Genomic DNA, 16,811 nt, shown 5'->3' with positions numbered 1-16,811 from the left:
GGCAAGAACAGCTAAGACACAAGGGACAACTTGGGAGAAAGGCTTGGAGGTGATTGGCCCCTCCCATAGGATGTAAAGGAGGAGCAAAGGTACAGGAGCCTTTGCAGGAAGCAACTTGGTTTGTGCTGGTCAGTTTACCTTCTGAAGCTCCGTCTTGACTCTTTGCTCCTTGTGAATGGGCTAATTGCCAATTAAGTCTTTGACACCGTTTCAAGGAAAATAAAGGTGGGCGCTTATCAGCCTTATCCCGAAAGACTTTGGCAGCCTACTGTAGGACTCCTTACAACTATTTGGGACTCGTTACGGGCTGTGAATAAACACAATCCACAGCCTTTGAAATAAAAAGAGGGTTTTGGGGGACTAAGCGTGTGTTTTTTACTGTATCAGGAAGCCTAGGTCAGAACACACTGCACCAGAGACATCTAGGTAAGGCAGCCCTGGGCCTTTCTCCATCTTCAATGGCTGCTGGGGAAAACAGGAAACATCCAATGGAGTTTGGAACCCTGCTTCCTTGTTTTGTTTTACAGATTCACCACATCAACGCCAACTATTTCCTGGATATTACTTCTATGAAGCCTGAAGAAGTTGAGAGCAGCATCTTTAGTTTCTCCTCTGGTTTTGAAGACCCCTCCACAGCAACCTATCTCCAGTTTTTGAAGGAAGGACTTCAGAAAGCCAAATCCTACCTGTAGCCCCCAAGACCCAGAAGCAAACAAGTGTCCTCCCCTTGATCCAACACCATAGTGACAGTTCTGGCTTCTTGTGGTTTTTGGAGCTCAGGACTAATACAGTATTGAGAAACAAATGTTGTATGTTAAATGAAAACACTCCAAACCAGTAAGTGTTCCTTGGAAATACAAAGTTACCTGAATAATGTGAAGGAAGCTGCCCAAATATCTTTCTTAGTGGTAAATGGTGGGAATATTCTGCATCTAGACAGGCTACAGGAGACAGAGTTTGGGAGACAATATAGTGCAAAGGGATGCGGTGGCTCAGTGGATAAGACGCTGAGCTTGTCAATCAGAAAGGTCAGCAGTTCAGCAATTCGAATCTCTAGCGCCACGTAAGAGAGGGAGCTCCCGTTCCTTGTCCCAGCTTCTGCTAACCTAGCAGTTCGAAAGCATGTAAATATGCAAGTAGAAAAAATAGGAACCACCTTTGGTGGGAAGGTAACAGCTTTCTGTGCTCCTTCAGCATTTAGTCATGTCGGCCACATGACCACGGAGACGTCTTCAGACAGCGCTGGCTCTTCGGCTTTGAAACAGAGCTGAGCACCACCCCCTAGAGTCGGGAACAACTAGCACATATGTGCGAGGGGAACCTTTACCTTTATAGTGCAAAGAGTGGAGACATTCTGAGACTGCAATGAGGGACCAGCAGGTTGCATTTTTGACTCCTTCAATGCAGTTCTCAGTTAAAACCTGGTGAGTTGATTCCTGAATGAGATGCCATAATTTCTACATCAAACCAGTCCCTTTTAGGATCCTGGATTTATAGTATATAGGCATGGCTTTACACTTTAGCAGTCTTAAGTTGCTCTTTGGTGTCTGAGGATCTCAAGAAGCCATATAGGTATCTTTAAGTGCATAAATACCAGGCAGGATCTGTATCTGTGTGTCTCTTGCTGATTTTGTTTGGTGCTGTTATGTGGGTCATTCCCTGCATATTGCACTCGCGAGGAGCGCGCGAAATCCAGCAGAGGCAGGAAGATTCTCGTTGTTCCCCAGTCGCTTTCGTGGCTTCGTCATCCGGGAGCACCGACAACATTTCTGCCTCCGCAGCTCCCGGGCCCGGCCGGACGGATGTATATAATATTATAATATTATATATATATATAGTATATAATATTATATACTATTATTTCATGAAGAGAGGTGAGGCTCTGCCTCCCCTTCCCTTCCCACTCCTGGGGGAAGGATATTGCAAAATCTCCATTCCCTTCCCACTCTGAGGCCGGCCAGAGGTGGTATTTGTTGGTTCCCCAAACTACTGAAAATTTCCGCTACCGGTTCTCCAGAACCTGTCAGAACCTGCTGAATTTCACACCTGGCCTTTGAATGGAATATTGGGAGCTGCATTCCTAAAAGGAGAGTAAAACTAGAAAAAAACCACATTTCGTTTACATTTCAATGTAATTACCATTGAATAGAGGTGCTTGGGGAAAGCCACACTAATTACATTTAATTTAAAAGAGCTTAGGGAATCATGTATTAAGAATTCCCCCCTTTTGTCACATAAAAATTGCCATTTAGTAAAAATGTTTGAAAATCGGGGGGAGGGGAGGCAAGGTTTTAAGCCACAGGCAGTATCCGTTTGTGCACCTCTTCTGCAAAGAAGCAGTCCTGAAATCTAAGATGTTTAAGAAGTCTTCAGAAGGAATGCCAAATATTTGTGCTGATTGCCAAGCACTCAAATCGTCTAAGGCCTTGTGCTTTATCCAGAGTTAAGGCAATGGAATTGAGCCGACATTTAGGATGGCTTTACTCCAGGAAGTTCTGCTTCCTTTGTGTAGTAATCACCACACCCCAATATTTGAAAAACAATTTTTAAAAAACCATTTTAATTTCCCAGATTCTTTCTCCTGCTTGAATGTTTGAAATTGGCTTATATTAAGAGACAGATCATGGGATCTCTTTGTCAAATCCTATGAACGTTGAACGTCAGAGGTTTCAATTCAGTTCCCAGCATCTCCAGATTAGACTGAAAAAGCTGCTGCCTGAAATACTGGGATCCCTTGACTGCTGTCAGTTGTGACTTTTATCCACAGTTAATGGAATCTTGGTTTGAAGAACACTTGCACACTAAGCCACAAACACGGCAAGCACGCTTCCGCCTAATGGATAATGGGAATTTTATTAGTACCAGACTAAAGTGAGCTAATGATTTGAGGCTCTAAAGGGCAGTATTTTTATATTTCAAAACAACATTAATAGACCAAAATCTGAATTATTCTCTTGTTTTTCTACCCAAGATTCATTATATGTAGATATTTCTGACTAAATCTGGAATTGGGGTGGGGGTGGGGGTGGAAATGGACATTTACTTCTGTTGTTGGATGTTGATGAGGATTGTATAAACTTTAGAGCAAGGGTATCCAACTTTGCTAAGACCCATATACTTTAATTCCCAGAATTCCCCAGCCAGCCATGCTGGGTGAGGAATTCTGGAAGTTGAAGCTCCCAAGTCTGAAAGTTGCCAAGGTTGGACACCCCTGTTTCAGGGGTACCTGCTAGAAGATATCTTTCACACTACTTCAAAACAGAATGCAGAGACTTGGTCACATATCTGTACGCCATTTTGTCACATCATGTACAACTGTGTACTTATACAGGCTGTGTAAGGTTTCATATTCTTGGAAGCTTCTGCACATTTCCTGTCTCACCTTCTGACTTTAACCTACAAATTTGATCCTGATTTGCTGTAGCTCGTGCAGGCAAAAGGAAAATGAGTTATAGAAAACAACTAATGGTGTTCTTGGAAAAGAACCTTCTCTATGGAAAGTTATTTAAGGCTGCCAACTTGTATCGGAACCAAGAATAAGTTTCCACTGAGCTGAATGGGATTTATTTTGGAATCACTGTGGAAAGAAAACACTAGTGGGCACTTTGGGGTAATCATTTCATTTATTCTATTTTTGATCTCTGGATTTCTTAACCAAAAAAGAAGAAAAAGCTAAGCCTTTTCTATTTATCTTATCACTATAAATAGATTTTTATAGGTATTTTGATAAATATAGAGAGAAGAAAATGAATAAGTTGGTTTCTCTCCTTGCTCATCTGTTCTTTGTGAAGGCCTGATCTTAAATCAAGGATGGGTCAGGCTTGATGTCTTGACAGTTGATTGCAGGAGAAAAAAAATCTTCTTTCATTTTTCTCTTCATTTTTTAACTATTCCTTTAAATATTTTTATTTTATTTTTGCTAAGTGTTTCTTTTTTTAAGGTGGTTTATTGTACAATACAAACTTATTTGCATTCCCACTGTTAACAGCCTTTCCCCACTTAACGTCTTTCGTGTTTTGGGGGGATCATGAGAGTTTATAGAGGTAGTCCTCAACTTAACGACTACAATGGAGGCCAGAATTTCTGTTGCTAAGCAAGGCAGGTATTGAGTGTGCCCAATTTTTATGACCTGTTTATTACAGCTGTTAAATGAATCACTGCAGTTGTTAAATAAAACATGCAGTCATGAGTATTGAGTTTGCCCAATTTTTATGACCTGTTTATTACAGCTGTTAAATGAATCACTGCAGTTGTTAAATGAAACATGCAGTCATTAAGTGAATTAAGCTTCTCCCATTGACTTGGCTTGTCAGAAGCTGGCTGGAAAGATTGCAAATGGTGATTACAAGATACCAAGAAGCTACAACTGTCATAAATATACATCAGTACCTAGTGCCCAAATTTTGATCACATAACTCTGGGGAAGTTGCAGTATGGTTATACAGTACGTGTGGAAACTGTTGTATGTCACTTTTTTCAGTGCCATCATAACATAAATAGTTGTAAGTTGAGGACTATTTATCTTAGGTAACTACCCATATCTTCAAGAATGATTAGTTTGAGGCTGTATAACACTGAGAATGTTTGGGATCTAATTAGTGTTGCTATTCATAAATTATATTGGAATAACTGCACTGGACAGATTTTTAATAATGGTTATTAGAGGTCTGTAAAACCTCTGAGGTCAATCTTTCAGAGATTGTGTCAATATTCAGACAGTCTATTTTTAGTTAGAAAGTTTTGGCTTCAAAGCACAGAACATTTTGCACACCTCTATTTGTTATCGAATACTGAGGAAATATGAAGGGAAAAAAATCCAAAAACATCAATTACATGATGGTCAATGTATTTTTAAACAGCTGTATGTTTTTTAAAATTTAACCTTGCTCATAATTCATATAGGAACCACAGCCTTTGCATTTCTTTGGATCCTTTAAAACTGAACTGATATATTTGAATATATGATCTTAATTTAGACCTGAGTTATTAAATTTGCAAGTTTACAGATTCATTTATAACAGTATCACCCAGTTGAACCAGTGTTACAGTAAACCATCGTGGATTTATTCTTGTATAAAATGTTGGCAACATGGCTGTTTGTAGCAGCAAAGATCACTCTTTTGAATAATAAAAATTGGGAAAACCAAACAAATGTGTTTTTGTATTTGGTGCCAGGGCAATACACTGTAGGTTTGAAACGTTAAAAGGAAATGGCCAAATGAAACTGGGACTAATCTGTAAATGGAATGGGCAGCTGCTGGTGAGAAGACAACTGCAGTAATTTTAAGACAATTTTAGGCTGCTAACATTTCTTTTGTAGTAATTCATCGCAGAGTTGGCCTGTTAAACCAATAGATCAAAACAGGGTTTTCAGACTTTTTCAGGCCTAATGACAGAACCTGTCATTAAGAAATACATTTCCTGGCCTGAACCCTTTAGCAAAGTTCTAATAAAATTGGATGTTTCCCCTCCTCCTTGGTCTTTCACAAAACTCTATCAAGTTCTGGGGAATATGATTTGAAAAACCTGCATTAAAACATGGAATGGTTAGCTGGAATCTTAAGTGGCTTTGTAGCTTCAACCTGGCCTGGGCCTGCGCACGTGCGAACTAAATTTGTAAACATTCCCAAACCAGAGCATTAGCTCTGTAGCCTAATCCTGTTCATATTCAGTCAGCAATAAGTCTCGCAAAAAAAATAAAGTGAAAAACAACTGATAACCTCCTTTTATTGGTCCACAATAGAAAGCGTCCTCACTCATTGCATTATGGTGTGCTATGTTGGCTTGACAGCCACAGATAGAAAGACATTACAGAGTGGTGAGCACAGCTCAAAACATCGTGGGCTGTCCCAATACAGTGATGGCGAACCTTTTTCTTATGGCATGCCAAAATTGCACGGGTGCGCGCTATCATGCACGCAGGCATGCCCACACACCAATTCAATCCTCCCCACCCACCTGTGCATACGTACAAGACACAAACACACCGTGCATGCGTGCACAACAGTGGTGGGTTTCAAAAAAATTTAGAACCTCTTCTGTAGGTGTAGCCTGCTTTGTCGGAGTGGCTTGCCAGCCATGTGACCGGGTGGGAGTGGCTTGCCGGCCTTGTGACCGGGTGGATGTGGACAACTTGTAAAATGTGGTGAAACTCACTTAACAATGCTCTTGCTTAGCAACCAAAATGTTTGCTCAGAAACTCTGGCATTGAAGTGTTCAAGTCTTAAAGCTGTCAAGTTACAAGACCCTTGCACCTCTAACCCTTTAGAAAAAAAAACCCAGGGGTGTTCAAATTTGACAGCTTTAAGACTTGTGGACTTCAACTCCCAGAATTCCTCCTCTGGCTCTTCATCTTGATGATGTGCAGACGGGAGGGGGGAGGGAGCTGCAACCGGTTCTAAACGGCACTGTAGATTTGTGGAACCTCTTCTATAGAAGAGGTTAGAACTGGCAGGAACCCTGGTGCACAACCCCTCCCCCGGCTCCCGAGGCTTTCCTGAAGCCTGGGGAGGACAAAAATGGCCTCCCCAGCCCCCCCGGAAACTGGAAATGGATCGTTTCCAAATTTCCGGTTGGCCCGTTGGGTCCATTTTTTGCCCTCCCCAGCCTCCGGAGGCTGAAGTCTGGGGAGGGCGAAAACGGCCTCCCCCAGCCCTCTGGAAGGGCGAAAAATCAACTGAGGGCTGGCATGCCAGCAAATATGGCTCCGCATGCCACCTGTAGCCCGTGTGCCATAGACCATTGCTAGGCCTCGCTGCCTTAGAAGAGTGAGGAAAATCCCACCACTGACTCACACCCTAGTCAGCCCTTCTTTATTCTCCTACCATTTGGAAGGAGATATAGAAGCACAGGCAGCCACACCATCAGGCTGAAGAACAGTTTTTATCAGGCTGCCTGAATGAAAAATAACCCTACAACAACATAGTACGATTGACTTGCGTGGCCGGAGCAAAGTGCAATCAATTCACATGTTGCAATAGGACTGGGTGTTTGTTAGTAAGATTCACTGGGCTAGGGGTATTTTGTCTTTCACTGTGAGTTGGATTGTATTGGGGGGGAGGATGCACGAAGGGAGGCTCAGACAATCTCATTGTACCCATGTTGTACTCTGACAAAAAAAAAGGTTTGAAATGAAGTGTAGTTGATTGGATCAAAGCTATCACAACATTTTGCAGCACACCCGTTATTTACCCTAAGGGCTTATAATGTCAATTCAGTTTTGAAATTCAAAGTGATTTGCAGCACTGAAAGTAACTAAGCAAGTACTGCGACTTTGCCCAATAAAGGAGATTCTTTGAGAAACAGCCTAACGCAGTACTATATCTTCCGGGTGGGGCAAGTTGACAAGTAGCTGTTATTTCCCCAGGCAACTCATTCCTGGGGAAACCGCAGCTTTTCAGGAATACGCCTTTGATTTGACACATCACCCTTCTAGGCATTCCTTATAAATCACGATGATGAAAAATCCAAAATACGCACCTCAAAGACACACACCAACTCTGACCTTTCATATTTGTGTCCAGAAGTTGGATACCAATACACAAGTCACAGGATCAAGACTTTACATTCTGGGGAAGCCTGTGTACTACCATTCGTGGGGCTCATTAGGACGTGCTTTAAAGTAAAAGCAGGTTTGTTTCTCATACAACTAAGCTGCAGTTCCAAGCTTCCTGAAGTATCAACTTCTTTGAAATCAGTACACTGGAGAAGCATTCGTGGCAAGACGTAATTTAGGTTGGTTTATAAACTATGGCTTGTGACTCTAGCTAGATTTGGCCAACCCACTGAAATACGACTCCATGGTTCCATGAAATACAGACACGGAACCTAGAAATAAGGAGAATTTTTCTGACAGTGAGAATGATCAACCAACGGAACAGCTTGCATCCAAAAGATTGTGGGTGCTCCATCACTGGAGGGTTTAAAGAAGAGACTGGACAGCCACCAGTTAGAAATTGCATAGGGTCTCCTGCTAGAGCAGAGGGTTGGACTAGAAGACCTCCAAGGTCCCTTCCAGCTCTGTTATTCTGAAAGTCAGAAATAAATGAATGATAACTTCCTCTAGCAGAAGCTTCAAATAAAATCTGAACCTTCATTGTGATGGGATCTTTCAGCTCCGCTATGAAGTTATTTATTTATTTATTTAGTCAAACAAGTAAAAGATAACAGGTATAAACATAAATATGAACACAGTAAATACACACACACACACACACACCCCAAAATTAGTTTATTTTATTTTATTGTCATTGCACATGGTACAATGAAATTAAATGCCATCTTCAGTGTACATTATAACTATAAAAATAAAAACACAAACATGCATCCTTTACATTCTATATAATTGAAATTGAAAACGCGATATTGCATTAATGTTGCACTATACAGTAGAATTCAATAGAGAGAATGCCCTGGCATAGGAGCTGCTTTTCAGCCTATTTGTCCTTGTTTTTATTATCCTGTACCGTCTGCCAGAGGTCATAGTTCCCAAAAAGGGCGCCCAGGATGAGATGGGTCTTGAAGAACGTTTTGAACTTTCTTAAGGCAGTGGGAGCTATAAAGCTCTTGCAAAGAGGTTCCAAAGGAGTGAAAACATCCACTGAGTTAGCTGTTGAATACGTTCAGCAAGCGCTGTTCACCACTGCTTATTCCAAAAATCATAATTATTATTGCGTGGTTAATCTTTGGTGAGATTCACAGCCTTTGGGGCTGGTTGGTAGCTCAACAGCTCGAGTCCTAACCAAGGACCTAGGAGTTGTTGTTGTTGTTGTTGTTGTTGTTGTTGTTGAAGGACCTAGGAGTTGTTGTTGTTGTTGTTGTTGTTGTTGTTGAAGGACCTAGTTGTTGTTGTTGTTCTTCTTCTTCTTCTTCTTCTTCTTCTTCTTCTTCTTCTTCTTCTTCTTCTTCTTCTTCTTCTTCTTCTTCTTCTTCTTCTTCTTCTTCTTCTTCTTCTTCTTCTGTTGCGGTAAGGGGGTTATCTACCTGCTGCCTCACTTCTTCTTCTTCTTCTTCTTCTTCTTCTTCTTCTTCTTCTTCTTCTTCTTCTTCTTCTTCTTCTCCTTCTCCTTCTCCTTCTCCTTCTCCCTATCCTTATCCTTATTAAATGCACGCTTTCAGGGCTTCTGCTTGCAAGCGAAGCGGCTCTCCTCCACCATCCAGGCGCCCCCGGGGGAAGCCTCCTGACACTTCCGTCACCCAGGGGGCGTGGCGGGAGTGGGGGCGCCACGCGCCGACCTTCCCTGCGCATGCGCCAGGAGGACAGCCGGGCGACGTTGAGGAGGAGGAGTGGGGGGGGCGCCGCGGTTGCCAAGCAGAAGGGCAAAAGTCGGGAGCGTCGGGAAGCGGCCTTCGCGGTTGGTGGCTGGGGTCGTCGAGGGCGCTTTCCGCCTCCGGGTCGTCTTCTCTGAGCGGCGGGGAACTCGGCTCGGCCTGACGGGACCACCGCCTTCACGGGCAGCGTGCGGTGGGGACCCAGAACCGTGTCAGGGGAAGGGAACGAGTGAAAGGGAGAAGACGGAGGGGGAGGGGCGGCTGGCGGGGAAGAAGGAGGTGGGGGGCACTAGCCGGACCTCTCTTTACTCTCCCGTTTTGCTTCATCCACCTGGTAGGCCCAGCCGCTGCGACTGGTACGAAGACGGGAAAGAGGGCTCCTGAGCTGGTGCAGAGTGCTCCCCTGCTTCCCCTCCTCAGCTTTGCAGAGACCTTCGGGGTGGGGGGTGGGGATACCGGCTCCGCAACAAAATCAATCCATGCTGTACCCAAAACACCGTCTGGTGCTTCCCATAGGCTGGTTTGGGGGTGGGGGTGGGTGGGATAAGGGAGGTGGTGGGACTGCCACTCCCATCATCCCCATCCAGCTCCCAGCTAAGTGGGGATTGTAGTGTGTGGCCTGTTAGTCCGAGAAGGCTTGTCAATTCCATGTGTGGAGGTTTGCCACAAGGTTCTCCTTTATTATTATTGTTGTTGTTGTTGTTGTTATTATCATTATTATTATTTTTAAAATAATGTCATCTCTTCCCTCCAGTCCCCTCCCACCACTTTAGATGCCTGGGAAGGGCAGAGCTTCTGAATGGGAGGATCATGATTTAGCATCCTTTAAAAAAAAAACCTGATGGTTAAACAAAACTTATTCCCTGATTGGCAACATACAGAATGCATCCTGCTTCTGGACATTAAAAATCCTTATGTAGATGCTTTATAACTGTTTACTCAAGCTTTTAAACCTTGTTACATTAGGTAGATTAGGTTTTAAAAGTGTTTAGGATTGGTGCTATAATAATAGGTTTTGTCCGTAAAATGGCTTTTGGTTCTCTGTTTCATTTTGCTGTTTCAAAGTAGCATATGAGACCAGAAAAAGGATTGTTTGTGCTTTTTGTTAAAAGTAGACAATTGATATTAAGTTATTAGCTTTGTAAGGACAAAGTTGTTCATCTCTTTTTTGGACAGTTCTTAAGTTTCCTCTAGAGAGCAAGCTGCTGACTCCACAGTAAATTACTTGGAAGAATTCAGTGTTTTCTTTTTCCAAGTAATTGTATTATGATGACAAAGTTTTTCCCCCCTTAAATGAAAATACTGGTGATTGAACCAGGTTTTTTGCTTTTGTTTGCAGAACATTTAAACCTGAGAGAATTGGCTTTTTTTCTGGAAAATAGCTTCACTTAAAAACTGTTGTGTCCCCAGACGGTGATGCTTGAAACTTCAATAGGAACAGTTATTCAAGAATTGGTTCTAGTATTGTATCCTGACTTCAGTCTGCTTATTCATGGGCTCTGGAGTAGGGGTTTGTTAAGGCCTTGCATCTCCCAAGTGTACACTGGTGCATAATTCAATGTGGTAGTTTAGATTTTCAAAGCATAGCAGCTCTTTTCTTGGTTTCATTTGCAAATTTTTAATAAATAGATTTGTGCATGTTAGATTATGTTATGGTTATTTGTTTGTTTTAAATTGTAAAAGCCCCATACTTTGTTTTTATGACTCTCGCCAGCTAACAACAAATAGGTATTCAGTATTGTAAACAGGTTAAGTGTGTTCTGTGAACACATCTAGTGGATATTCCTGAGTCAATGGGAAGAAAGAAACATAAACATTGCTATTTCCTACTTTATCCTTTGTCTGTGTCAGCCCACCCCCCAACTGATGCCCCCAAGAATTTTTGGCTGTTAATTTCAACCAAGCAATTATACAAGACATCTGACATAAGACAACTAATCTATCTGGAGGTTATTTGTTATTATTACTTTTGTTGGAATACAGTTTTCCAAGTCTGGAGTGTAATACAAAATGAAATACAGGTAGTCCTCAGCTTATGATCACCTGTTCAGCAACCATTCAAAATTATGGCACTGAATGAGTGGTGGTTAGAATTGGTCCTCAGGGTCCCTTCACACACACACCCCCGCCGCCCCCAGTTACATGATGGAAATCTCTGTGTTTGGCAACTGGCTCCCATTGAAGATTTGTTACAGAACTCTGCATGATCATAATATGTGAGCTTTCCTACTAGCTTTCCCAGAAAGTCAGAATAGGAAATCTTGTCTAGTTGGATGGCTTAATGTTTTAGTTAAACCTTGTTTATTTCTTTTGTCTTGTTTTTATATTCTGTAAGCTGCCTTGAGTCACCATGGGCCAATTTTGCTTTTTTTCCCTTGTGAACTTGCATAAAAATTGCTAACACTTGCTGGGTTTTTTTTTTTTTTTCATTCTTATGAGCCAAATCAGAGACTGACTGTGTTTTCAAAGCCAAACTAAGTAGTGTACATGACTAGTGAAACTGGGTCATTCTAAAAGCTCATGTCACAAATTTGGGGGTTGTCTGTCTTACCTGGTTGGTTTTAGGAACTAGATAATTACATCATAAAATCAGGTGGCTAAGGAGGGGAATGAAAGTATAACTTGTTTTTATAAAACAGAGTCAATGCTTATGCATTTTATTTCCTACAGATATTTGTTCATTTTCCTATTCTGTAACTAAAGTGGTTTATGTTATTATTCAACAGAACAATCATTATTGGAATAATCACCAATCTGTGATACCTTTAGTGAATGGGATGCTACTGCACAGATATTCGATCATGAGGAAAAGCTGAGCTCCTTCAGATTATTCGGTGAGTTCCATAGTTAGGAGGGCGGGGGGGGGGGGACTTTATTGCTGTCATTAACTAGCATAACAGAGTGCCTGGATGTGTGTCATATTTTGGGACAAAGAATGGCCTAGTTGAAGAATGGATTTGTAATTGTCCTCATCCTTGGAAGAAATCCACCATCAGCCTGTCTGGGGGTTTCTGGGAGTTGAAGTCTACTCAATTTCCAATTGCGAAGATTAAGAAATGCTGATCTAGACCTAAGCAACTTAGCGGTGCTCACCGGATTGGTGGTTTTCGTCAACATGCTGAAAGCATTATACTGCAAGCCTAGGGCTTTCACAGAGACAGGTAATGTTACACCACAGAAGAAACAGAATGCAAAGACATTATGCCATTTGTTCACTAGGTCCCCCTCTCTGGTAAAGGCCTCTGGGCTGAAACAATGAAGTTGCATCAGATTTGCTTTGTTGCTATTCTTTTGAGAATGCCGATAGTTGGGTTACTAGCTGCATTTCATCCCATGCTTAATAGTTGGATTTCAGTGAGAAGATTATGAAATCTTCAGAACTGGAAAAACAATTTCAGAAATGGCCACATGGACCTAAGCTGCACCTTTATAGCAAGGATATTTAGGTGCCTTGTATTCATAACTTGAAGTAATCTGTGTTTTGCAAACTTTTAATTCTCTTATGACAGACATTTTCCAGATGATAGCAAAGGAATGCATGCTGAAACTTTAAACTGGAGATTTACTTAGATTGTAGCATTTTTTTAATCACAAAGCAAAGAAATTTTAATTGTAATTATCAGGGAATATTCTCTTTCACTTCAATCAGTATGTAATAATGACATTATGTTTTCTCTAGTCAAAGATGACGGGTTAAAATGGCAAAGATCCTATATTTTGTTCTGATTTGTGTCTTTTATTTCAGCAATAAAATAGCTTCCCTTCTACCATGCTTAGCCCTTGTCAACCAAGGGACTTGTCTTAACTACTTGAATGTTATCCTGATAGTTGTGTAATTGAATAGTGAAGCAAATTATCAAGGGAATTTGTGTATTTGAGAGGTTATGTGTCTAAGAGGAATATCTTTTTTAGAGTACCAGAAACTCTCACTCTGTTTGGCAGACTTATCAGTTGTTCCAACAGCATCATTAAAGGCCTCTCAGGTTTTAGGCTTACCTTATTTAAATTACATGAAACAACTGTGCAATCTGCATTCATCTGTGTTTGTAACAGGTCAATTTTCTTTAGGGATGAAATACTGTGTGGCTTATATATAAATCCTGGGGTTTCCATTTTATCCTCTGATTTACGTATACTTCTTGTATGGACAGACATGGAAGCTGAATCAGTAAGTACCTGATTTTTTAATTTATTTTGACAGTTATACTCTTATGGATTTATATTGTTGAAAATGTATAAGGCCATCCACCTCTACGACAACTGTGGGTGTTTAAAAAGTAAAAACAAATACAATAACATTAAAGTGAAAAGTAACATCCAAAAACATTGTAAGACAAGCAACGCTTACAAGACAAATTAGCCTGTTCTTCCAGGTATATTACTTTATAAAATGCTGTCCCCTAGTGGGTGAAATTCAATCTCCAAATTGTTATTTTGAAAATTAGCCTCGTTTTGATGTTCAGTGCAGGATTGGCATGATGAGGCCTGAAGCTTGCAGCTTGCCATAGTTTTCAGGGACGAGGCAAAAATATATACGTACAAGTAAAAGAGAGCCAAAAATTGTACAATCTGGCACTTAGTCTGAATAGATTATACCAGGGGTGTCCAAACTTGGGAACTTTAAGACTTGTGGACTTCAACTCCCAGATGGCTGGCTGGGGAATTCTGGGAGTTGAAGTCCACAAGTCTTAAAGTTCCCAAGTTTGGACACCCCTGGATTATACTGTGTCCCCCAGTGTCAAGGCAGTCGGTTCCCTTCTTTATAACTTGATTTATTTGATTGATTGATTGATTGAATGATTGATTGATTGATTGTGTCAGCTTTCCAAATATCATGCTGAATTAAATCAGAGTCCACGCCAGAGCTCTCTCTAAAGTTCCAATTTAATAAGACAGACATGTTGGCACATCTGTGGGAATCCCAATCCTGGAAGTTACCTAGGATTCCCATCCAGTTGAAAGTTCATGATCTTGTCCCCACACCCACAAATCCATCACATGGTCCAATCTTCTTCTTCCACGCTGGCATCTCCACCCCGCTGGTTCCGGTCAGGTGTCGAGGTGTGGAGACAAAGATTTTTTTCTAGAAAGGATGTTTTTATTTTGAAAACAACACATTCTACCCCTTGCTATTCCCCTCCCCCCCTTTAATGAAAAGGCATACTAAAGATGAAGCTAGACAGAGAGAGTGTGGCAGGCCAAAGATTCTTAAAGGAACCGCTGGAGGCCTGACAGACTGATTGCATGTCATCTGGTCAGTATAGAGTCATAATGACTACTTCTTGTGCTGTATCTGTCATCGAAAGTTGGCGATCATGCTGGCAATCCTATCTTTGTCAACAGCTGCATGAAAAAGTGCTGCTGAGTTTTGTCCAAACCAATCCCTTAGGTTTTGAAGCCATGTTCTTCTTCTGCCTGGACCTCGTTTGACTTCAGTTTTTCCCTGGAGGATTAAGTGAAGGATGCTGTATTTTTCTGGGTATCGCATCACAAGTCCAAAATATTCTAATTTTTGCTTTTTAATGGCTTGATGATCTCCCTTGGCCTTCCCAGGCGGCTTATCACCTCCTCATTGGTGACTTTGTCAACCCAGCTTATACATAACAGCTGCCTGTAAATCCATATTTCAAATGCTTCTAGTTTCTTCAAGTGGTCTTCTGTCAGAGACCAACTCTCCACTCCATAGAGCAGGATAGAAAAGTAGCATCTGACAAGCCTGATTTTCAATGTTAGGCTTATGCTGTGATGGCAGAAGACTTTTTTCATTTTGAAGAATGCTGTTCAATCAAAGGGACTACCTCGGTATATTTTTCCTAGGACAATCTGCCCTTATAGTGATCCTTTAGGTCTTCTAGTGGTGAGTCCATCACTATGGCAATTGAATTCATCAATTTTGCTATTGGTCATTCTCCTCTTTTCTTCCATCTTTCCCAGCATCATAAATCTCTCTAGAGAGCCAGGTCTTCACATTATGCATCCAAAGTATAATCTCACTTGGACATTTGTGTCTTAAGTGAGAAGTCTTAGAAATAATTTATTATGATCTATTTGCTCTGTGCACCTGTTTAATCATAGTGCGGTCAATATGCCAGAGCTGGAGAGTTTGAGCAACATTCACAGATGTCTTCTTAGGAAGTTCTCTTGAAGCCTCCATCCATCCATCACAATTTTATTTTGAGTACATCTACCTCCTGTTATCTGGGCTAACTGCTCCCATGCTTTGAATGTTTTAGATTCTGCTCCCAATTGTTCTTTATTCTAGGAATTCTCTGCTCTTTAAGACTATTGGGTAACTGCAGCTAATTTGGAAAAAACAAATTAGACTGTGGAGAAGGTGCTATCTGTTAATCCGGTATCTGAGCCATGGTGGTGCAGTGGTTACAGTTACTTCTGCTGGCTGCCTGCAATTTGACAGTTTGAATCTCACCAGGCTCAAGGTTGACTCAGCCTTCCTTCCTTCCAAGGTTGGTAAAATGAGGACCCAAATTGTTGGAGGCAATGGCTGACTCTGTAAACCGCTTAGAGAGGGCTGTAAAGCAGTGCATAAGTCTAAGTGCTATTGCTAACTGATTACACTGGCCAAGGTGGGATCCAGTTTGGAACTGAGACAATATGCTCTGCTCACCAGTCTTCCAATGACTGGACTTCTCCCCTCCTTCCCCTTTATGATCAGGGCAAGCCCAAAGGCCCTTGATCCCAGACAACTACCTAATGGGTTGAGCCTCTTCTCAGCCTGTTGAGATTTAATACCTTGCCTTCAGGTGTTGCTAGACAGGAGACCAGGCATCCCAGGACAAGACCAGAGTGACCTTGAGATAGCCACATGGGTGGTTGTCCTGCCCTTATCACAGAGGCTGGCATTCAGATCTAATCAACACCCCCACCCCCCCTGCTAAATTGATCTTGCAGGCCAATCAAGGAAATGTGTTGTTTCTTCCAACTGACAAACATGTACACAGAAATCTCTTGGAAACATAGTTAAATTCTGTGCTGTTGCCATTTGGAGAGGAATTGTTCAGCCCCCACCCCAAGTTCCATCAATTCAGTTTGTTTATTGCTTTGACCATGGATGATGGGGGAAAACGTCCCCAATTCACAGGCCCTCCTCCCACACCACTGAGAATTTTGGCCCTTTTCGCTTTTATCTCTCGTTTCTATATCTTTCAGTGTTTGGTGTTTTACAGTGTACATACATATGCTCATTTGGGAAGTTTATTTCTTTTCATTATGCTGGTTTATGACCATAATAAATGTTAATTATCATTGTTCTCAAGTGAGATTTCCAAAGCACGGCTGTCCCTTTACAATCATTATGTCAGGGTTCCAAGTAATACATCCCACTCAATAAGAACTCAGAGGCAGGCAAATTCCTCAAAGAACATTTTATTGGGACATATCAAACTGGCATATTCCTGATGAAAAACCGGCTCTAGGTTCCCACCGGTTTTACACCCAATTAAAAGTAAAACTTTCATTCTCTCCCCCCCCCCCCCCGATTCTCTAGTCACATGTTCCAATCAGCATGCAGTCCAGTTGCTAGG

At 41.6% G+C, this 16,811-nt stretch overlaps 3 protein-coding genes across 9 annotated transcripts in view; all 3 read left to right on the top strand.

The window, feature by feature from the left end:
* SELENON (selenoprotein N) overlaps positions 1-5,152 on the top strand; it is a 48,797-nt gene extending 43,645 nt beyond the window's left edge. The window contains exon 12 of the mRNA XM_081961942.1: positions 528-5,152. Coding sequence (XP_081818068.1) covers positions 528-692 — 165 coding nt within the window. The 3' untranslated portion in view covers positions 693-5,152. The remainder of the gene's footprint in view (positions 1-527) is intronic.
* Positions 1-16,811, top strand: part of LDLRAP1 (low density lipoprotein receptor adaptor protein 1) — a 632,547-nt gene that overhangs the window by 428,602 nt on the left and 187,134 nt on the right. The window lies entirely within an intron of this gene.
* The window catches only part of MTFR1L (mitochondrial fission regulator 1 like), a 26,226-nt gene continuing 18,664 nt past the window's right edge, over positions 9,250-16,811 (top strand). For 2 of the 7 annotated variants that reach the window (XM_081962399.1, XM_081962405.1), the window contains exons 1-3: positions 9,264-9,463; positions 11,997-12,104; positions 13,339-13,438. In XM_081962399.1, the coding sequence (XP_081818525.1) occupies positions 13,424-13,438 (15 nt within the window). In that variant the 5' untranslated portion in view covers positions 9,264-9,463; positions 11,997-12,104; positions 13,339-13,423. Of the gene's footprint in view, positions 9,464-9,602; positions 9,627-11,996; positions 12,105-13,323; positions 13,439-16,811 lie in introns of those variants that run through there. The other 5 variants (XM_081962400.1, XM_081962403.1, XM_081962401.1 and 2 more) reach the window with 5 other exon arrangements.

Source organism: Natrix helvetica, assembly GCF_964273705.1.
Source record: "Natrix helvetica genome assembly, chromosome: 9".
In the NCBI taxonomy this organism is placed as follows: Eukaryota; Metazoa; Chordata; class Lepidosauria; order Squamata; family Natricidae; genus Natrix; species Natrix helvetica.
Note: the sequence above shows the minus strand (reverse complement) of the source record. Positions and strands in the feature narration are given on the sequence as shown.